The 23,484-nt window shown below is 41.9% G+C and overlaps 1 protein-coding gene across 1 annotated transcript; it reads right to left on the bottom strand.

Moving 5' to 3' along the window:
* Positions 1 to 13,084: 13,084 nt before the first annotated feature.
* NNMT (nicotinamide N-methyltransferase) lies at positions 13,085 to 22,056 on the bottom strand. The gene is made up of 3 exons (XM_033119166.1): positions 21,773 to 22,056; positions 20,755 to 20,962; positions 13,085 to 13,726 (listed from the first exon to the last, which is right to left on the bottom strand). Exons 1-3 carry the CDS (start codon positions 21,924 to 21,926, stop codon positions 13,294 to 13,296), a joined length of 795 nt encoding a protein of 264 aa, XP_032975057.1. The 5' UTR covers positions 21,927 to 22,056; the 3' UTR covers positions 13,085 to 13,293.
* Positions 22,057 to 23,484: the final 1,428 nt, after the last annotated feature.

Raw genomic sequence — 23,484 nt, 5'->3', positions numbered from 1 at the left:
CTATGGTAGGTCATTCACTCTGAACTCCAGGGGATAAAGGCAGGGAGGAACGCATGAGACTATTTCAGGTTAGTCTCAGAGAGTGTCAGCGTCATAGTTCAGCGTCTGGCCTTGTAAGTTTAGAAACTTAATTTGTCCATGGTTCCTCTGGTCACTGATTCACACAGATCAGACTCATAAGAGACTGAGTCACAACCAGAAAGCAGAGTCTTTTTCACTTGATGGCAGGAGTGTGCATTGCCAGAACTTAGACTATTGGTGCTTGTGATCCAGGGCATTCCTGTCCTCATATCCCAGGAGGTCAAAGGACAGTAAATATTTTTGAGGTATGTTTTAATCTAGCTGTACCTGATAAAGCAGAGAGATCATGGATTATTATTCCCACTTTTCAAAGAGACCAAGGTTCAGACAGGTTTTACTCAAATGTCATGACTGATTGGGTCTTGGTGTTCTTATTCGCAAATTTAAGCCAAGGCTGTTTTGTCAACTGTGATCCTAATAATCAGAAATCTAAATGGGTATATCACATAAGAATTTTTATTGAAAACAGGAGTAAATGAAGTAGGTAGAGCCTTAACCTGCTAATGAATGGGGCTCAAATTTGAACCAAGTGCAGAAACAGCAAGTCAAGGGTTTGGGAACATGTAGTTTATTGAGGGAGTTGCTCTTCCAGGAAAACTGCTTATGAAGGGAGGAGGAAGCTGAGCAAGGATGTAGTCTCACATAAAATCTAGCCTTTGCCTGATTCACTGGGGAAAGGCGCTGGGAGCATACACTGCATTGACAAGTATACAACACCCCCCCCCCCCCACACACACACACACATACACATTTTGGCAAGAGCACCAGCCTTTTGCATCCCTGTATCAGTCAATCATTGGCTGTGGGCTGCCCCTGGGGGTGAGGGAGGGAGCAATGGCTTATGACTTTCCAGATGACAGGGCTCCTACCAGCTAAGAGCAATTCTCCTGAGCAGGAGCAGTTGTGAACCCTTAGCAGACAACACTCATAGAAACTGGGGGCTGTGTGTGCTGCCCTGGAGAAGGGGATCTGAGTGGCACACTGCAGCATCTACTGCGGACACTAATCCTGTGTATCGTCCCTCTCACCTCCTGGCATTTAGATGAACCCTCTAGATCCATCCATGTTCTTGCAGATGGCAAGATTTCATTCTTTTTATGGCTGAATAATATTCCATTGTACATAGGTACCACCTCTGTTTTATCTATTCATGGATACCCAGGTTGCCTCCACATCTTGGCTATTGTCAATAATGCTGCAGTGAACATATGGATGCATATGACCCTTCAAAGAAGTGTTTTGGGTTTCTTCGGATAAATACCCAGAAGTGGGATCACTGGGTCTTCTTTGACTCTTGTTATAGCCTTTGTTTTGAAGTCTATTTTGTCTGGTATAAGTATTACTACCCCATCTGTTTTGTTTGTTTGTTTCCATTTTCATAAAATATTTTTTTCCATCCCTTTACTTTAAGTCTGTGTGTATCTTTTGATCTGAAGTGAGTCTCCTGTAATAGGCATAAGGAAGGGTCTTGTTTTCTTATCCATTCAGCCACCCTGTCTTTTGATTGGAGCATTCAATCAATTTACATTTAAAGTAATTGTTGATAGATATGTAGTTATTGCCATTTTATTATTCATATTTTTGATTTTTTTTTATTATTCTTTTTCTTCTAAAAGAAGTCCTACTAACATTCCTTGTAATGCTGGGCTTGTGGTTATGAACTCCCTTTCTTTACCTGTCCTTCAATTCTATACGAAGCTTTGCTGGGTAGAGTAATCTTGGTAAGAAGTTCTTGCTTTTTTTCACTTTGAGTATTTCCTGCCAATCCCTTCTTACTTGCAAAATTTCTGTTGAGAAATCAGATGACAGTTTTATGGGGGCTCCCTTGTAGGTAACTGACTGCTTTTCTCTTGTTGCTTTTAAGATTCTTTCTTTGTCTTTAACCTTTGGCATTTTAATTATGATGTGTCTTGGTGTGGACCTCTTTGGGTTCATCTTTTTTGGGACTTTCTGTGCTTCCTGGATTTGTATGTCTATTTCTTTCACCAAGTTAGGGAAGTTTTCTGTCATTATTTCTTCAAATAGGTTTTCAATTTGTTGCTCTCTCTCTTCTCTTCTGGTATCCCAATGATGCGAATGTTGGTATGCTTAATGTTGTCCCAGAGGGCCCTGAAACTATCTTCATTTTTTTTTTTAATTCTTTTTTCTTTTTGCTGCTCTGATTGGGTGTTTCTGCTACCTTATCTTCTAAATCACTGATTCGATCCTCTGCTTTATCTAACCTACTGTTGATTCCCTCTAATGTATTCTTCATTTCAGATATTGTATTCTGTATTTCTGACTGGTTCTTTTCTTATGTTTTCTATCCCTTTGTTAAAGTTCTCACTGAGTTCATCTACTCTTCCCCTAAATTCATTGAGCATCCTTTTGAACTCTGCATCTTGTAGATGCTTGTCTCCATTTTTTTTAGTTCCTTTTTTAGAGCTTTGTTCTTTTCTTTAATTTGGGACCTGTTTCTTTCTCTCCCCATTTTGTTGCCTCCCTGTGTTTGTTTCTATGTGTTAGGTAGGGCTGTTATGTCTCCTGGTCTTAAGAGAGTGACCTTATGTAGCAGGTGCCTTGTGGAGCCCAGTGGTGAAGTCTTCCTGGTCACCTGAGTAGGGTGCTCCAGATGTGTCCCTTGTGTGGGTTGTGTGTGCCCTCCTTTTGTAGTTGAGCCTTGGTTATTGTTTGCAGGTTAATGGGAGGAATTGACAGGCTGATTGAGTGTAAGGACTGGCCATGACTACAGTGGAGGAGCTGTTGTGCGGGGGCTGACCCTGTGGAGCAGGATTCACTTTAGCAGGTTTCTGGTGCCTGCATAGTCTGCCGTTTGAGTGTGTTGCCCACCAAGGCAGCAATGTCATGCTTTGACTCAGTCTGAAGCTGGCCACTGGGCATACCAGACCTAGGGCCTCCTGGGTGGGACACTGCCACAGGCCAAGTCTAGCTATAGCCTGTGCCCTGGCTGGGGCCAGCTGGCATGAGCCATGAAGCAATTCACAGATGGTGGCCATCCATGGTGGCTTTGAAGGTGCCCAGGAGAGGTCCAGGGCTAGGACTGGACCTAGCAAGTGGTACAGGGCACACTGAGGCCAGATACTGCTTGTTTTGGTTTTGTGAACCTTTGAAACATTTTAGGAAAGTCCACAGCACGAGCCAAGCCAGACCATTTGTATGGAAAAGCCACTGGAAGTAGCTTCTGTGGGCCTGAAAGTTGGGTGGGGCACAGTCTCAGGGAGTCATGATGTCAAGGCAAATAGTTCCAGCCAGGTTGATGGCGACTCAGATATGGTGGCTGCCTGTGTCTGTGTGCTTGGAGCAGGAGGGCTCAACAAAGAAACAATGGATTCTTCCAGCACTTTTGTCTGGAAAAAGCTGCCCCTCCAGCCCTTGCTCTGAAGCCAGACAACTCAGTTCCTCCCCATATGTCCCTGGTGCCTTTCAAGCTGCTGCCCCAGCACTGGAGCTCAGAGTAAGTGAGTCTGTCGGTGAGTATGTCCGTGCACGGGCCCTTTAAGAGATATACCTGGGACTGCAGCTGCTCCCCATCTCACTCAGCCACAATCTCCACTGGTTTTAACAGTCAGAAGTTGTGGGGACTTTCTCCCTGGCAGTGGAAACCTGTGCTGTGGAGCCTGGTGTGGGGCTGGGACTCCTCAGTCGTCCAGGGGTACCTCTGCAGCCTAGATATCCCTCCCAATATTTAACCTCTACATTTGGGTGTGGCACCAGCCTTTTCCATGACTTCACCGTTCCTATTAGTCTTGAGGTGTCTTCTTCTATATGTCCTCAGTTGTAGGACTTTGGTTCAGCTAGACTTCAGGCGATTCTCAACGATGGCTGTGCTGTAGTTTAGTTGTAATTTTGATGTGGTTGTGAGAACACAACATTTACTTATTCCACCATCCTGATTGGCAAAAAATTAAAAAAAAGCTTGAAAATCTGCAATCACTAATTGAGCTAAGCCAGGTTTACCACTGTAGAGACAAATAGGTGGGAATGATACCTACACTGTGCTCCCATTATCATGAACTGTGGGAGAGTTTTCAGGGCCAGGAAAAGTTGTGCTTATGCTGAATAACAGCTGGATTATTTTGAATTTGTAAGTATAGTGAACCTTGTAACTGATATTCCCCTCCCCCCCTCCCTTTTTTTTGTGCTAGGAAGCTCAGGGACCAAACCCCTAATTAAGCAGAGGGGTTGAAATTTTTAACTTTAAATACAGGCACCAAAGTTTCTTTTTGGAAAACACCCTGAAGGCTTGAGGGAAGTGAAACCCCAAGGATGTGATCTAGCCCTGAAGAAACAAGTGAAATGAAGAGATGGGTACATGTAGTTAGGAGGGGAGGCAGAAGTCAGTGAGGAGAGGGCTGGAGTCCAGAGAAGGGAGCGGAGACAGCAGAACAACGTGGTTGGGCCAAGTGGAGAAAGTGAGTCACTGAGGAATCCCCCAGAAGGTTAAGCACAAGGGTTCTCAGTATTTCAAGTTGCTGTAGTCTTACAGCATGAACCCCTTCCATTGTTTTGAAGCTTCAGTAAAGTCTGCTACTCATATATGTTAAGACCAGTGGAATTTCAGAGAATGGAGGGATCAGGATGAGTCTGGTCAGGGGTCATATGATACAGAAAAAGGTCAGCACATGCTTGAAATGAGATGATTCACAACTCAGTGCCAGTTGGAGCTCAGATCCAGGGGTCACCAGGAGAAATGCAAGTCACTGCCCCCAAATTCCCTGAAACATTAGCGGAATCATGGGTTGCATGAAGCATAGGGGTTTGAGTCAATTCCAATTGAATCTTTTAAAAATGGAATTAACTAGGCAGTACGTGTTAAAATTCTATTTTAACAAACATTGTTCTCTTATTCATAAAAAAAGTACCATGAATTAGGTATTTTATAGGTACCTAATTCAACCTCTCATTTTATGGTGGAGACTGAGGCATAAAAATGTGACGTCCCTTGCCCCACATCAGTTTCAACGTCTTCACCTATAAATTAGGAGATTTTGACTTTTAATTGTGTAAATCTTAACTCACAAGTAAGATTATAAATTCTATGAGGACAAGTGTTACATCAAATAACTGGGATTTCCATAGCATTTAACAAATATTAGAGAGTAGTGAGAAGGGACAGAAATTGACCATAGAGAAGAAAGGGAGCAATAAACTAACAGCTTCCCCTCTTCCTTCTAGAAGCCTCTTCCTCTTGTTGCACATGGAGTGCTTATGGCTGTTAAGGAGAATATCAGTCACTTGGGTGGTAGGCTTCAAAGTGAGTTGTTCCTGCTATTACTGATCTTTCTGAAGAGCAACCTCGTTCTTTAACTCCTCCTAGTTCATAGTTCTTTAACTCCTCTTTTGTTTAAATGTGCAAAGACTTTTCTCTGAAAAGGAGAGATAATAAACTACCAGGGAAGATATCATTTCCTGGTCTTCAACAGAGTCAGAACAAAAGCAATATTAACTCATAATTATTTGTTGAGGGTTGGAAATTCAACCCCAAATCTTCCCCTGAATTCATCAGACTCCATTAAAGTAAAAATTAAAGTTTTAAACATCGTGGTTTGGCTAACAACCATAGAAAGATTTCATTTTTTAAATAATAAAAAGGTGGGTTTTGAAAAGGCACAAAAACTTATTTTTCCTTCTTTGAGTCAATAGGGAATAGAAGATGACGGTGAGTTAACTGCATAATCTAGTATTTAACATTTCTTATGCTAATCTAGCCAAAAGCCTCTGTACAGTTTATTAAAATTTGCATTTTGTGTATAGACCTAATGGGGAAATTTTTAAATGTATATATCTATAAAAATAATTATACATATTTTTTTGTTAAAGAAAAATAGGCTGACTTACCCTTCCTCTTTCCCTAGCAGCCTCATGAGTGGAGTGCACAAAAGCAAATACTGTGGCGAGGCTTCTTGTTTTGAAAGGCTTAACTCAATTTAAATTCCTTGCTGTATAAATAGGCAAATTCAGAAATGAAGGACTCCAACAAGAGCCACGAGCGCTCTCTGCTGGTTGTCAGAGGGACAAGGAAAGCATTTTCATTCTGGGCAAAACTGTTGCCAGCAAGGAAGAAAGAATGGCAGAAAGGTTAAGTCACCACTTCCATTGGGAATTAGACGTACCCTGTTTCCCCGAAAATAAGACCTAGCTGGACAATCAGCTCTAATGTGTCTTTTGGAGCAAAAATTAATATAAGATCCAGTATTTTATTTTATATTATATTATATTATGTTATGTTATATTATATTATATTATATTATATTATATTATATTATATTATATTATATTATATTAAAGACCCGGTCTTATATTACAGTAAAATAAGACCGGGTCTTACATTAATTTTTGCTCTAAAAGACGCATTAGAGCTGATTGTCCGGATAGGTCTTATTTTCGGGGAAACGTGGTAGAAAGCTTCAGGGATTCACCTCATGGTGGTGTTTGTCTTTGTGATAATCATCCTTAAACACCTTATCTATTAGCTTTCTTTTTTGAGCAAAGCTGATCTATAAATGTGAAAGTACAACTATAAGAAAGGCCTGATTTGTCTCATTTTGGAAGGCTTTGTCAGAAAGGATAAAGATTCCTGACTGGCTGACTTGAGAACCAAAGAAATCTAGTACTTATTGTAAGGTTCTGTAAGAGTGCATTACTTTCTGGTCTCCTTCACAGGGATATAATCCCACGAGGCCAGAGGCTGTGCCACCTTTAGCACAGCATCCTCAGCCTCCAAACCCAGTGACTGGCACACAACAGGAACACAACAAATATCCACCAAATAAATGAATAGCTATGAAGGTGCCTATGGTGCTGACTTAGATATAAAGCATGTGCAAAACAGGTTTTCCTAGTCATGGCTGGAGCCTCTCCATCACACAGTTAAGAGCTTTTGAAGAGCCTTAAAAGAGGTTTTGAGAGCCATACTTACTCAGGTCATGAAAGGACTCCTAATGAATGTAGCAACATATGGTGTAGTGGCTATCCTAGAAGGGGTTAATAACATCAAAGTTATCTAGTACCTATATATCACTTAACAGGATACAAAATGGCTTCACAGGTATCTATCTCATTTGACCTCAGTAGTCCTGAGAAATAATTATTAGAGAAAGGTGGAATGATGCTTTCATAGCAATGAAGTGATAAAGCTAAGAGTCACACGTGTTTCCTGTCCCACAATCCTGAGCCTTTCCCACCTAGTTCTAGTCTCCATAAAATTTAATGGTCATCTCACATTCTCCAGTTAGCTGAGACTAAAATTAGAAGGAGCAGTCACAGCTTTTAAAGATCAGACTGGTAAGTCATATCATAGACATCTCCTCTTATTACTCTTGACAGCCAGATGATAGGAATTACAAAGGCCGGCCTGGTCAGGCTGCAGGACACCAAATGGGTGAACAGCCTTTTTAATAGCTTTCTCTTCCTCAGTCATTGCCCACACACTTGCATCTTCCTGCGCCATAAAAGTTTGCTCAGGTTGAGACTGTTGAACATTTTCCCAAAAAGTGGACCGAAAAAAAAAAAAAAAAAACCTGCGCTGGGTCAGTGGTCAAAGAAATTGAAAAGTTAGTACCAGGGTGACCCCTAGTCAGTGTTTGCTAGTGACTTGGTTGGTCTGTTTGATTTCAGGGAAAGCAAACAAAAGCTCAGCAGACAAATATTTACTTAGGTCCCAGCTTCACTCGGACAACAAACCTGTAAGGAGCATGATAGCGCCTCTTCCCCATCTACCAAACACATCCCTGTGCAGCCTGCAAGAACCAGAGCAAATGCCACCTTTATTGACAACCTGCTCCATAGCACCCTGTGCTTAGTCGTATCAGAGCCCTTACTGCACCATATTTAACTGTTTGCATGTCAATTTCCCCCAGTGACTCAGAGTGCTTTAAAAAAGGTCCATGCCTTTCATCTGTGTTTGAAAGAAATATGTCAGCTATCAGAGATGAGTCCCAGAAGCCCAGAGTACAGTCCAGTGGCTTTCAAACATTTTTTATCATATTCTACAATAATAAGTACATTTTATATCAGAATCCAGTAAGAAATATATACACATATATGTTATATATACATATATATGTAATTTTACAAAACTTAACAAAATAATGCTATACAAAATGCTACCTGGAATTTTGTTTTCTAGTTTATTCTCTATTATTTTTCCAAATGTTTATTATGATGCACCAAATTGATTTTAAGATACACTAATGAATGCCAACTTTCAGTCTGAAAAATATTGGTGTGTTGACTTCATCTGCACCCCACCCCCATTTTCTATATCTCTTGAATACTTCAAACTGGGGGAGGAGGAAGGAATTCTGATTGGGGGAATGCAGCAGGGAAAGGAGTGATGAAGCATGAATAGAACGTGGAGAAAGCAATGTTCTGCCTAGTCCCCTTTCAGCCCCTGGTACTGGGTTTGAGATCCTATATGTAGGATTCAATGTTAGAAACTAACCGGAAGGTCCACGAGAAGCTTTATAAAACTTTGGGCACAAACAAGGCTACTTCAGGGTCTAGATCAGGAATCAGTAAACTATAGACCTTGCACCAAATGCCAAATCCAGCCATCTACCTGTTTTTGTAAACACAGTTTTATTATAACACAGCCCTGGCCATTCATTTGCGTATTATCTAGGGCTGCTTTTACTGTAACTTCAGATTTGAGTAGTTGTTGTGATCAAGACTTTAAGAACTGCAAAGACTAAAATATTTACTATATAGCCCTTTGCAGAAAAAGTTTGCCAACCCCTGGTATAGATGCAGTATTCCCTACCTCTCTGGGAGGAAACCAACATGGCTGTGAAGCACCCAAGACAGAACCCTGGACATGGGTGGTATTTTTCTCAAGATAGCCCATGTCGCTAATGTGTGCTGCCATGAGGCCGGTGGCCAGCGTGAGTGGCTGGCAGCCATCATCAGTGGCCGGCAGCCAGCGAGAGCTGCTGTGAGCAGCCGACCGATGACCAGCCACTGACTGCCTCAGCCGGGGGGAGCGCAAGGCTCATAATACCAGCATGGGCCAGACAGCTGTGTCCAACACAACTAGACTGAGAAACAACGGCTTAAACCGGAGCAGGGGGCTGGGGGAGGCAGAAAAAGAGGGGAGAAAAATAGCCCATGTCATCCCATCCCCAGAATTTGCGGGCTGGGGGCGCAGACCAGCAGCAGCTCAGCCTGAGCAGGAGAGGCTGGGCAGGGCAATGCTGGATGGGGACTGCTGCCGCAGGCTGCAGTGCTGCCTTTGCAAGTACCTGGGAGCACTTGGGGTGTTCCTGTTATTGCGTAGACGAGGACCCTTGAGCCAGCTGACCCTGGGGTTTCATTTGCCTTCTCTGTGTCTGGTGCAGGAAGGGTATGTGGAGCGGGCTACATAAATGTTTGCTGACCATTTTTTAAATGAGAAAGGAATTGGTGGCATGTGGTATAGAAACTGAGTTTTATCACAGCCCCTCTGGAAGGCAATGCCAGTAAAGAACCTGGACGCCCGCAGCCCAGACTGAAATCTACTCTCCTGTTTGAAGATCAAGACATCTTTTCTCAGCTGCTTTGGCAACTAGCATCAAAGAGGAAGATTACGATAACAATGATTATAGTTAACAATAAATAAATATTATGTTCTTATCAGGTGCTAAGCATTATTTTAAGTCCTTTATAGGTAGCAATTTATTTTTATTCTCTTGATGAGAAGTACTATTTTAATTTCATTTTACAAATGAAGAAACTGAATCACAGAGAGGTTATATAACTTGCCCAAGCAGAAACAGCTAATAAATGGTAGAACCAGAATTTGAAAATAAGATGATCTTTGTAGCTGGGGAAAAGAAGAAGGGAAAAAATAGGATTGCTAAGATGACAGACATGCTGGCTGATTCATTGAATCCAATGAGCTTTTTTTTTCTTTTTGTTGTCATCTAACAATTCATTCATTTAATAAATTTTAAGTAATGTGCCCTGTGTCTTTTCCATTTTGTCTGTAACTGGTCTAGAGGTGGGTATGTTACTCAGTTCTGGTCAACAAGATGTAAGAAGCCTGCAGGGGCCTTCTGAAAAAGATTTCCTCCCGTGAAATCCCACTCCAGGGCAAAGGTATAGGAGGAAGATGGATGTTACCTGGATGAGATGCTTGATGATGCAGTCAAGCCACCATTTCCTCCCAGAAGTGCGTACCCCTCAATTCCTTATTAGTGAAATTAATAAACCGCTATTATTTAAACCACTTTTAGTTAGGTATTCTGTCACTCAGTCTCCATTCTATTATCCTGTTATATTTCCTTTATAGCTCTTATCACTATGAGAAAGTATCTTATTTATTGATTAGCTACCTTATCTGCGTATTCCCCCAGTCCCTCTTCTAGGACATAAACTCTTCTAGAACATGGCTTTTACCTCCACCCTTCGTTGCTCTGTCCCCAGGGCCTAGACCATGTCTGGCCAAAGTGCTGGGGAATCTAAATATAAACCAAAGGCTCACAGATTAGGGGGGAAACAGAAAAATAAACAATTATAATACAATACAGGGAATGTTTGAATATAAAAAATTTATTACAGTAAAAGACACATTGCCATTAATCCCCCTCACAATACTCCCCCTCGCTTCAAACACACTTATCCCATTGTTCTTGCCACTTTCTGAAGCAGTTCTGGAAGTCCTCTTTTGTGAGTGTCTTTAGTTGCACTGTTGTGGCTGCCTCGATGTCCCGAATCTGAAAGAAGACTTCCAGAAGTGCTTCAGAAAGTGGCAAGAACAATGGGATAAGTGTGTTTGAAGCGAGGGGGAGTATGTTGAGGGAGATTAATAGCAATGTGTCTTTTACTGTAATAAATTTTTTAAAATTTAAACATTCACTGTATTTTTTTTAATCATATCTTGTAGTCATCTTAGAGGTAAAAAAAATCACAAGAAATTAAGTCTGCTTAGGGACTCTACATTCTAAAACTGTGTGGCCAGTCTGGTCTCAGACTCCCTGCCCACCCCCACACCACCCCCACCCCCTAACTTTCATAGGTAAAAGTAGAAAATCTATCATTTTCAACTTGTTTTAAAAAGAGATTACATGTTTTTAAAAGAGATTTAAACGAGGAAATCCTGTTTTAAAGGAATACCTGTGGTTTTGTTTGCGGTGATGCAAATAAAAGCCAGGGATCTTGTTTGAGGAGGTAACCAAAGGCAGATGTTTCAGAAGCTGCGGCCTTTGTTCTGGGTTGTTGAGGACCATGGGACATGTTTGAGAAAACCCAGTTTCTAAAGTCTTGGTAACTTCTTTGTGGCCCGGGCGACTTTGGTGCTGGCTCCTGCAGGGTTAATTATGCTCTTCTGAGAAGAGTTGCTTGCAGAAAGGATATGCAGGCCCCATCATCTCCACCCACTGAAAGAACAGAGCTGAACTTGGCTTTCTGGATCCAGGACGGGCCTGTTTAGTGTCCTTCAGGATGGAATCTCTAGAAACTGTAATCAGGTTAGAATATTGAGTTTTGAATTGTGAATATGTTATGAGTTTGAACAATTGAAAACATCCTGTGTTAACACATTATTGTCTTAAACAGCCACGTAAACAAGAATGTACTGATGTTGCACTCTTGTTTTCTAATGTGATTGTCCACGCATGTTGGGGGAGCGGAGAGGCAGGACTCTCCCTTGTGGGGAGCAGAAATGTCCACTGTCAGCGATCCTAGGAAGAGGGAAATCTTGGGATGAGAGATGAGGGCTGGAGAGATGGGCCTCAGGACGGGGTGAGGAGGGAAACTCCTCTCACCTTTAGGGTAGGGGTCATTAAACTTTTTCATGACCCAGATAATAGCTATTTTAGGCTTAGCTAAATGTTAACCAAGCTCAAAAGAGTCAGGAGCTTTGGCTAGAAATAAATGACAAAGATTTTTTTCAAGAGTGTTAGGGTTTGCAAACTAGAAACACAACTAGGCAATATATAGAGTGTTCTGAAAGGAAAACAAAAACTGAGAATTTGTATAGCAAAAAGTATATTCTTCAGAAGATTCAGTTCTACATTCTTAGCTCCCAGATTGGTTCAAACGGCAATCATCATGTGTTGTGGTAATCATCATATGTCCAGTGGTCTAGACAATGGAACAGTTTCTTTTTGGCGTCATTCAGATGGCTAACTGAAGGTTTGGTGTATGTCCAGTCATTAACGCACAAGGCACTGATGTGCACCCAGGTATTTACACAGAACCGGAAAGTTTAAAAGTTTAAGTTCCCAATGTCACGTAAAACAAAAATAATTGTTTCTCTATGCCTCAGCTAACTTGAAGTTAATAATTTAGTAGCTTGACCACAGTGACTTCATTTTATTTCTTCACTCTATTCCTCACAGGCCATGCATACATTTGCTGTCACAAATATTCAGTTCTGGCATGATAGCACAAAAATAGCCACAGACAACACATAAATGAATGGCCATGGCTGTGTCCCAATAAAATTTTACAAAACAGGCAGCAGGCTGGGTTTGGCTCATGGGCCATATTTTGTCAATCTCTTTTTTGGAGCATTGTGGCAATGGGGCCTAGGAACCAGAGAGGGTAGGTATTCCTTGGGGATATAAGCTAACTCCAAGTAGATGCTTGGTCATGAGCTATGCCAACAGGCTACCTTCCAGGGCTCTCCAAGGATGTGGTCTGTGAAGACACCTGTTTCTAATAACAGCTATAAGATAGTGCTTGTTATCTCTCTTCTGAGTCCTAAACTTCTTTTCAGGTAGAAGTCACAGCCTTGGCTTAGGTGTGTTGAGAAAAGTAAGAGAAGGGCCTGCCTCATACTTGGAACCCAGGAGCAAAGGGAACAGCTGTTCCCTGAACCCTGAGGTGGTGGTGGTACCAGTGGATCCCAGCAGAGGACAGGCTCCCCAAAGAAGACAAGAGTTGAAGAGTAGGAGAAGCCTACACCTGGCAGAGTGGGAGGCAGCAGGCCCCCTAGGAAATGAATACTGAATAATTTCAGACTCTTCTCTATGAGGATGTGTGGGCTTGAGCCATCATAATCAGGATGCTTAAGGAAAGAAAGGGGGTTTATTTGTTTGTTTATTTGTTGCAATCACAGGCAGTGAACACTAGACACAGAGTGTAGTCAACCAATTGTTCCTAGGTTGACTGATGGCTACAACCCTGTCCTAGATGAACCATCGGGGCCCCAGCCGTTAGCCTCTACTCAGCACAATGACTGAGGTCAACTGGGTAAGTCAGAGGAATTGCTTTAACTGTGATCAGAAGATGTCATGCAGAGCTGCTCAGCTTCCGTGCCACCAGGCTGAAAATTCCTTCATTGTTGGCCATGGTGGGAGGGTAACTTTGAGAGATCACCTCAAACTGTTCGATGGTGTAGCCAGCCTCTCTCACAGCAGCCTCTACTGCCTCCCGGTCCAGAGAGAGGCTGGAGAACCTCTGCGCACCAATCATGTAGTAGCTGCTCTTCAGGGCATCTATGATCACCAGGTAGCCCCCCGGCTTTAGCAGGCTGCTGAGGTTCCTGAGGGCTGCGCGGTAGGCAGGGAGGTCTGGGCAGGCGGCATCCAGGCACAGTGTGCTGAGCAGGCAGTCAGCTGGGGGCAGGGAGACAGCACCCAGCGGCCGGCTCTGAGTCACGTCACACTTCAGGACCTGCTTGAGCACCCGCCTCAACTTCTCCTCCTTCTCTGTCCTTTTCATTCTGAAAGGCAAAACCCAATAAACATCTTGCTACCCCACTCATGGCAACCCCAGGTCATTTTGGTCAGGGCTGAAAATGACTATATTGTCACAAATGTTATATCCTTAGTGGCATCCCTATTGTAAAAGCAGAGAAAGAAGAAACGATGGACCGCTTTGGCATCTGAATGTGACCACATTATCCTGTGCTGGGTTAGATCTTTTTATGAAGTGAATAATAACATGGAAATGATAATAAGAATACCTAGCTGCCTGCTTTTATACTGGACTGCCCCCATGAAATTAGTCTTCTTTCACTGCTTATAATAGTGCCTGGCTCATTTATTATTATTAATTATTATTACCTTCGTCCTCTGCCAAATCGCAAGGTAGTGGCCATTTGACCCATACATATCAGGTAATAGTGGGTGTAAAATGCTGATGTGGTATTTTTTAGTAGCTGCTGATCAATGAAGGGAGTGAGGTCATCCGTAGACATCTTTAGAAATTGTTGATCACTACCACACAGCGGTGGCTAGGGCCCCTCTACAGAGAAAAAAACTTCAGGTTTGTATTCTCAGGCTCCAAAACATACTGCAGAGAGTGTGTTTTCTGAAGGAGATTGTTTTGGTAGCCTTGCTGGGAAGCCTATCCTTTTCTGCCAAATCAATGGGGTTCCTTGAGAGAAAATCAGTTAATGAAAGGAGCAGAGAAGGCAAGGGCAGGAGAGGGAACAGAGTGCCATGGATCCTTTTGGAATTTTTCAGGGGAGGAATGAAGGAACAAGCTGACAAATGAACAAAATTAAACAAACATAGAAGGCACAAGACAAACTGGAGAAACAGACAAAGGAGAAAGAACTAGCATTAAATCAGAGAGGTAAGAGAAAGGGAAGAAATGAGTGTGTAAAGTACCCATAAAGGCCCAGAACCAGATAATAGGAGTGATGACTGAGTATCGAGCCTTTAGAGGAAGTTAATCAACAAAACACTGGGGGTACAAATCCAGGCTTACATTCAGGAAACACATAGTCCCTTGGCTCCAGGAGAAGACAGCCACTTGGGCAACAAGGCTTGAAGAGACCAGAGGATGGTCCAACATCAGAGCAGGTGAGAGAGACACTGGGACCATTTTCTGGTTATGACAAAAAGTCAATGGTTTAAATAAAACTTGGAGATTTACTTCCAGGTAGAACGATTTGAGATAATAGCAATTATTTGTGGATACCTATTTAAATATTTAGTTAAAATCTTAAACCTAGTGCATATAATTAGCTTTTACAAATATCCTTTATGTTTATTATAATTTTCCATTTCAGAAGCTTAGCAATAAGCATATGAAAAGATGCTCACCATCTTTGGCCATCAGAGAAATGCAAATCAAACTACGAGATACCATTTCACATTCACTAGTGTGGCTATAATAAAGAAGACAGATAATAATAAGTGTTGAAAAGGATGTGGAGAAAAAGCTAAAATAAATGAATGGGACTATATCAAACTTAAAAGCTTCTGCACAGCAAAAGAAACCATCGACAAAATAAAGAGGCAACCAACTGAATGGGAGAAGATTTTTGCAAACAGTGCCTCCAGTAAGGGGCTAATATCCAAAATATACAAGGAACTCATGAAACTCAACAACAGAAAAACAAACAACTCAATTGAAAAATGGGCAGAGGACCTGAGGAGACATTTCTCCAAAGAGGACATACAAATGACAAATAGACATATGAAAAAATGCTCAACATCACTAATCATCAGAGAAATGCAAATAAAAACCACAATGAGATATCACCTCACCCCAGTCAGAATGGCTATCATCAACAAGACAAATAGTAACAAGTGTTGGAGAGGCTGTGGAGAAAAAGGAACCCTCATACACTGTTGGTGGGAATGCAGACTGGTGCAGCCGCTATGGAAGGCAGTGTGGAGGTTCCTCAAAAAATTACGAATAGAATTACCATATGACCCAGCAATTCCTCCCCTGGGTATCTACCCAAAAAATCTGAAAACATTTATCCATAAAGACACGTGTGCTCCAATGTTCACTGCAGCTTTATTTATGGTGGCCAAGACATAGAAACAACCAAAATGTCCTTCGATAGATGAATGGATAAAGAAGTTGTGGTATATATACACAATGGAATACTATTCAGGGGTAAGAAAAGATGAAATAGGACCATTTGTGACAAAATGGATGGATCTTGAGAGTATAATGCTAAGCGAAATAAGTCAGACAGAAAAAGCAGAGAACAATATGATTTCACTGATATGTGTTATATAAACCAAAAATAACAAAAGAACAAGACAAACAAATGAGAAGCAAAAACTCATAGACACAGACAATAGTTTAGTGGTTACCAGAGGGTAAGGGGAGTGGGGGGTGGGAGATGAGGGTAAGGGGGATCAAATATATGGTGATGGAAGGAGAACTGACTCTGGGTGGTGAACACACAATGGGATTTATAGATGATGTAATACAGAATTGTACACCTGAAATCTACGTAAATTTACTAATAATTGTCACCCCAATAAACTTTAATTTAAAAAAAAAAGGGAAAAGAAAAGGATGTGGAGAAACAGAACCTATACACACACTGCTGATGAGAATGTAAAATGGTCCAACTACTTTGGAAAACAGTCTGAAAGTTCCTCAAACATAGAATTACCATGTGACCTAGGAAGTCTACCCATATGTTTTTACCCAAGATAAATGAAAACATATGCTCACACAAGAACTGTACATATTTATAGCAGCATTATTCATAATAGCCAAAAGATGGAAACAACCCAAATGTCCATCAACTTTTGAATAAAATGTACTATATCTATACAATGGACTACTATTCAGTAATAAAAAGGAATGATACATGCCACAACATGGAAGAACCTTGAAAACATTATGCTCAGTGAAAGAAGCCAGACACAAAAGGCCACATATTGTATGATTCCATTTATACGAAATGTCCAGAAAAGGCAAAACTATAAAGACTGAAAGCAGACCAGTGATTTCTAGGTGTTGAGAGGAAAGGGGAAATGGGAGTGGGTACTAATGGGTACAGGGTTTGTGCAGGGAGTTACGAAAATATTCTAAGATTGTGGCGAGGATTGCACAACTCCATGAATATAATCAGAACTATTGAACTGCACATTTTAAATGGGTGAATTGTATGTTATGTGAATTTTATCTCAGTAAAGTTGTTATATTAAAGAGAGAGAGAGGGAGAGAGAGATTGAGAAAGAGAGAAAAAGCTCAGCAAGAGAGACAGCGAGAGAGAAAAAGCTTAGGAAGGTATTCGTTTTCAGGGAATTACTAACAACCAATAAACTGGTATATACAAGAAATAATAATTACTTTTAATTAGCTCTACCTGCTTCCCTATCAAGGGTAAAAATGGTAATAGGGTAGCCAATTTGTCCTGATTGGTCTGGACTTTTCTGGTTTTCTCACTGAAAATCCCAGGTCCTGGGATTTTTCCAACTCAGTTACAGCAAAACAGGAAAGTTAGTCATTCTAAAAGTAGGGTGATCATTTACAAAGCTGCCATCCAGCCTGATAGAAATTGGATAATTTGATAGAACGTATTAAGAATAAAAAATAATAATTCAACATTATGGAAGTCTGTGTGAAACATGGATTTGAATAGGGAAATTAATTTAGAATAGAAACAATTCAAATAACCTATCTGCACATGTGGATAACTTAAGTGTACACATAAAGCTAAAGAGGTGACAGTAGCGTGTCCTTTTCAATGTGTTTAAGGATGACCTTCCATACTGGGAATATTTTGGGAATATGTACTTATTTAAGTGATTACATCAGAAGCAGGTTGGAACTCAGGGCCCTATCGGTTTTTAAGCTATTTAAAGACACAAGTTATCACAGAACTAGTACTTGCCAGTCAGATAGATGATGATGGAAATTGTTCCCAAACTGTGAGACACACTGTGAAGTCTAGAAAGCTCACAGAGAATGTGCCAATTTGAGAGGGAAATTTGTTAGAAACACCCACTGTTGTGGATACCTGCTTGTCCTTGGCCGTGTAGCAAACATTGGTGAACCCAGTTGCCAAGGCAGCTGTGTAAAGATTACACCTCAGGGCTTCTCGGGGCCTGCATGTTCACCCACAGGGAAATGGACTTGCCTGGAGACACAGGCAATTACCGCTCAGCCTCACATTTAGCTCAAGGGGTAGGTAAAACACACACTAGAAAACTGTTATGCAGTTTCACAGAAAGCTAACAGCAGTGTGGCCATTTCTTTAGTTCTAAAGATCTACTCTTTCAAATGAATCAATATACAAAAAAGGCAGCTATTTCCTCTATAAATATGCTATCTGTGAAAGCCTGAGGGATCAGGGGAAGGAGGGGAGGAATGGAAGGATAAAGAGTAGCACTCCTGGGAAGAACACTTTGAAGAATATCTTTCCATATCCCAGGTAATTATCCTGAGATTTAGAGGCGCTTTCTCTTGCCCTGTCCCTGCTAGGCAGGTGGTAGATCAGAATCCTCTGGACAGGCTTTTTTTCGATTACACTCACCTCCCCCAAACCCCATCCCCAGAGGTTCCAGCTGGGCGTCCTGAGGGAGAACGATCAAAACGTGTAATGGAAATAAAAAACACTAAATAAGCTTGGATGTCAATGTAAGAATTCTAAGAGCAAGGAATAATCGTTGGTAACCCTTCGGTACAGGCCACAGATAAATTGGGTAAAAGACATTCTAGGAGAGAGAGTCTAGAAAGCAAAATGCATGCAGTCATTTATTTTACAAATATTTTTTGAACCTCTGTTATGTGCCAGTAAGAGTGCTGGGCAATGGGACCCCAAGGTGGAACAAACGAGACACAGATCTCATCCTCATGGAGCATACAGTTTTGTGGGGGAGAAAGAATTAATCCAACGATCATCCACAAAAATGAAAAGTTAAAGTTGTGGTAAATGCTAAGGAGAGGAGGGACATGGCTCTAATGGAGAAGTGTTGGGACTTGACTTGATCTAGAGTATCAGGGAAAATTCCTCCAAAAAGGGGTCAGGTAAGCAGAGATATATAAGGGATAAATAAGTAGGAGTTAACCAGGCCAAAGAGAAGAGGAAGGGGAGGAGGAGAATATTCCAGTAAGAGGAAATAGCAAGTGCAAAGGCATGTGCTTGCAACGCCTCACATGCAAAAGCCATGTGGTGGGAGGAAGGTTGGAAGGGAGAATGCCAATGAGGCCGAATCTCACAACGCAAGACAGGGCATGGCAGAAAGTGAGGCAAACGCGGTCAGCAGGTGCCAGACGAAGCAAGGTTTTGTGGACCACATTAAGAATTTTGCTTTATATCCTGAATTTTGCTTTATATAGTCATTAAAGAGTACTAAGAAAGGCAGCAATGTGATCAGATTTATATTTTGATTTAATTATATTGGAATGACAGTGGAGGTAGAAGGCCAGTTAAGAGGGAATGGATGGTAGCTTGGAGCAAGGTGATGAAAAATATGGGAAGAAAGATACTGGTTCAAGAGAAACTTAGAAAGTGAAATGGACAGAACCTGGTGCTCGTTTTTAGAAAGTGACTGGGAGGCAGATGACAAGCTTGGTTTCTAGGCTTCTGGTTTATCCAATTAGTTATATGATGGTGCCACGCAAGGAGATGAGAACATGAGCAGATTCAGGGAAACGGAGCGAATTTGGGGCATCTCTCATTCTCCTCTAAACCCCTCTAATCCATTCTCCACACTATAGTCAGAGAAATCTTTGTAAATGTAAACTGGATCACATCACTCTCTTGGTTATACCTCTAATGCATTCTTGTTACACTTGAAAGTCACAATCTTTCCCTTGGCCTTGAGGCCCCAAATGATCTGGCACTTGCCTGCATTCCCTAATGTAAGCTCAAGGGGACAAGGGGCCTCCTCTGTCTTTAACCATGCTAGCTCCTTTAACCATGAGCCAAAAGTGTTAACACTTGTCTCTTGAGGGCCACTGTCTTGTCAGGAAATCAGAGCCCTTTCCTGACCGAATCATGGAATATGTTAATCAAAAATATATATGCTTTCCCATCATGAATGAAAAGATAAGCAAAGGAAAGACAGAGTATGTTGTGCAACACACAGTGTGCGGTATACGATCAAAGGGGGAAATATAGGAATACGGGGAAACGAGAGAAAGATTTCATGTGAAAATTAAATCCTGGGTAAAGGCAGTGGGAAAAGACAGGAAAAATGTACAAAAAAGAGAAAAGAGCAGGGGGACAAAAAATAAGTATTAGGTTGGTGCAAAAGTAACTGAGGTTTAAAGGGTTTAAAACAATTGCAAAAACAGCAATTACTTTTGCACCAATCTAATATAACTGACCATGTAAGAAGTAGCAGACAGGGCTAGCAGGATCCTAGGAAACACTAAAGTCGTCTTTTCATGCAGTTTGCAAAAAATTCTGTGGGTGATCAGCAGTATGCCGACCAGCAAAGACGTGATGCCTGAAGAGCTGACGTTAGATGGGCAGGAGAGTTGGAGGTACATCAGGACAAAAGAATGACAGTGAAATGCAGAACTGGTCACCTCTGGCTGGTAAGCTATTGCCAATTTCTCATGTGGGGAGAAATAATAATTTAAACTAGATTTGTTTGCATAAGTTTACTTGTAGATAGGGTAGTATCCGATTTGGGTCATTGGTTGTGAGTATGTAAAGCTCTAATAGATGGTAACAAGTTCTTTTCCAATAATTCCTTTATGCTGCTGAACTCATTTTAAAAACATAGTTGGCTTTTGGTGAATCTGGTGGTGTCAGCATTCACCACACTTACAGCAGAGTTCTGTGTGCTTGGATGGCTAGCAACAAAACGGCAGTCAGGGAACAAGCACTGACACTCAATCTTGTTCACACGCTCACACACATCTATCTTGTTCTTGCTCTCTCATTCTCCACTTGGATTTCTCTCTGGTCTCTCTCTTTCTGTCTCCTTTGTTTTTCAAGTTGGACTCAAAGGATGATTTTTGGTTCTGAAAAACACAAACTGTCACTCAAGTACCCTCAGCAAGCCCAGAAGTGGACCCCAGTTTCTCTACCTGTTCCCTTCGAGCTCACACACATAGGCCATTACTGGTGACCAGTCGAAGGCCCCTGGCTCCTTCTTCAGCCACTTCTCCAGCTCCTGAAGGTTCTGGTCACTGTAGTCAGTAGCAATGATCTCCTTGAAGGATTCACAAGCAGAAAGGAGCTGATAGATGGTGGGACCAGAGCCGATGTCAATCAGGAGATCTCCCCTCACACCATCTGATTTAGAGGAAGAAATGGGGAAGGGGAGTCAGGTATCGTGTGGTGGCAGATAGAGCTGATTTGCACTGTCTTTGCCAGGACTGTGATGGGAGCTCCAAGGAGAGCCCCGAGGACAGACCACCCTCTCGTGCTAATGGACCATCGCTACTCACTCTTCTTCTGTCAAAGTCTTCTTTTAAAACAGCTTTCCATTTTCTAGTCCCTAGTCTAGGGTGAAGGCATGCTGCCAGGATATTTTTAGGTCTAGGAGAAAGAAAAAATAATCTACATCTGGTGAACAGACCCCTGATCCAGAAAGACTGCTACACAGCGAATGTCAAAACTATTAAAGAATACTTTTGGGGAAAGTTAATTTTTTAAAAAAATTAATTGAACTTATATAATGTCTTTATCCAAAAGCATCCAATTCTTCATATGTTGGGAAGTCTGAGGCATATTCACACCATTCCTTTGAGTTAGGAACAGAATAAATATTAGAATATCCTTTTGTTAAGTGGCCCATCACGAGGGTTAAAAGGTTGGCACTGGTCACCTAGCAAATCGATATAGAATCAAGGACAGGACTCCCAACCTCTGGTTTCCCCTTTGTATTACGAAACAAGGTAATACATATGAAAAAAGCACTTTGTAAACTGTAAAATATCCATACAAACATTAGCTTTTATCCTAATTAAATAAGAAGGTGATGCCAAAGGGCTGTCAAGTAACAGTAACTGCAAAAACCCAGTCGTGCCCTGAGACCCCATTTAGATGACTCACATTTGGGGTCAGGGACGGGCAGGAAACACAGACAGCAGACAAACTTACCTTGGCAGAATATCTTGAAAAGATTTTTCAGAAGGAACCTAAGAATCTGGTTTTCTGCAGAAGGCGTGGACCCAAAGCTGTAATATTTTTCTAGGTAATCTCGAGGGTTAAAATGACTCAGATAAGTGTCCTTGGAGGTGAAGCCAGATTCCATTGTGTCTCACTCTTATGTCACCTGTCCACTGCTCTACTTCCCTTTTTCCAGAAACCAGGGAAGTCACCCAGCCAAAATTGTCTTCCTGACTTTCAGGCTGTCAGCTTTTCTTCTGTCAGTTCAGCCCACCCCTTAGAAACAGATGTTTGGTTAAACGCTAACTAAGAAAAATACACCAAAACTGTTTTGGCTAGTCGAGGAAATGATGAAATTTCTGGGGAAGGGATCCTAGGAAAAGCAAGGGAAGGGCCATGAGCTGCACGCAAGGCTGGCCAAGGGGTGAAGTTCAGTTTGTAAGGGATTCTAGATGGGAGAAATCAACTGGGCTCATCAGGGAAATTATTTAATTCTTAGAAGGACCACTAAGTTCAGAGAGGTGCTTCATCTCCCCACAGTGCCATTCTTCTCTTCGTTCAGTGATTCTCCCAGGAAAGAGAGCCACAAAGAATGGTTTAAATTTAAATATGTTCAAGAAAGAAAATTAAAGAGGGAAAAGAGGAGGACAGGAAATGTGTTCAGGGCTGAGGTTGGTTAAGAAGGAACCTCGGTTAAAGAAGGAATCTCAGATGAAGTCTGGAAAAAGGCAAGGCCAAAGAGCAATTTAAAAAAACCTGACGAGGCTTCCTGTAACACCTACGCCAGCCGCAGTCTGTAATTCTCTCCTCGGGCCCCACATATCCCTCCATCTCCTCCCTGTTCATCTGCAGCTTCATTCACCATCTCTCAGCATTTGGCAAGCACGTCCCCCCAAGCCTCCCCACTCCTTTCAGTCAATCCAAATCCTGACAGTTCTTTCAAAGTGAACTGTAAGCCCTCTGTTTCTTATAAGCACTCCTTAAATTTCCTTTTATGAACTCATTTCCCTTAGAATTAATGCCACCCAGCCAAGCACTTGATTCTGTAGGTCACGTATTTGTTCCCAGTTTTGTCTGTGCTAATTTCACTTCCCAAACTAAATTTTGCAAGTATGATAGACTGAACTACCAGCTTTTTCGGATCAAAGATCGTGGCTCAGTTCTCCTTATATCACCTATTTTACCTCTGTTGTGAGAGCCTGTAAGGGCAGTCGCTAACTTCAGTCTCTTCCTGAAAGTCAAGAGGACATTAACCCCTCATCAGGGCCCTAGGTCCCTGCGTGGTACTTGTGACGCGAGTGGGGAACAAAGTCCCGGCACACAGGTTCAGATAGGGTGAGTAACAGCTTTATTTGGGAGCCAGTGTCCCTCCAGAGGCCAACACTCTGGTCAGCACAGGTTACACAGAATAGAACAGAATTTAATAACGAACCAAGTCCCAGGGTCAATTGAGGTGGTGACAGTCCCTGGTCCGGGAGAGGTGACTGGGCCCACATCGGGTCTGAGGAGAGCTGGTCTTGCAAAGAAGAACTTCGGAGAGTCCCGGAGTATCGGGGCTTGCACCTCGCAGAGGGCTCTGTCGGATAGTGTCTCATCCAGAGGCTCCTGGAGGGTCTTAGCCGAGTGCCCAGACTGCTCACAGCATCGCTCTGGAGTTCTGCTTTTGTCCTCTTTTCCTTGGACTTGTTTACTTCTTAGGTGGT

This window comes from Rhinolophus ferrumequinum, chromosome 11 (genome assembly GCF_004115265.2).
Source record: "Rhinolophus ferrumequinum isolate MPI-CBG mRhiFer1 chromosome 11, mRhiFer1_v1.p, whole genome shotgun sequence".
NCBI lineage: Eukaryota > Metazoa > Chordata > Mammalia > Chiroptera > Rhinolophidae > Rhinolophus > Rhinolophus ferrumequinum.
Note: the sequence above shows the minus strand (reverse complement) of the source record. Positions and strands in the feature narration are given on the sequence as shown.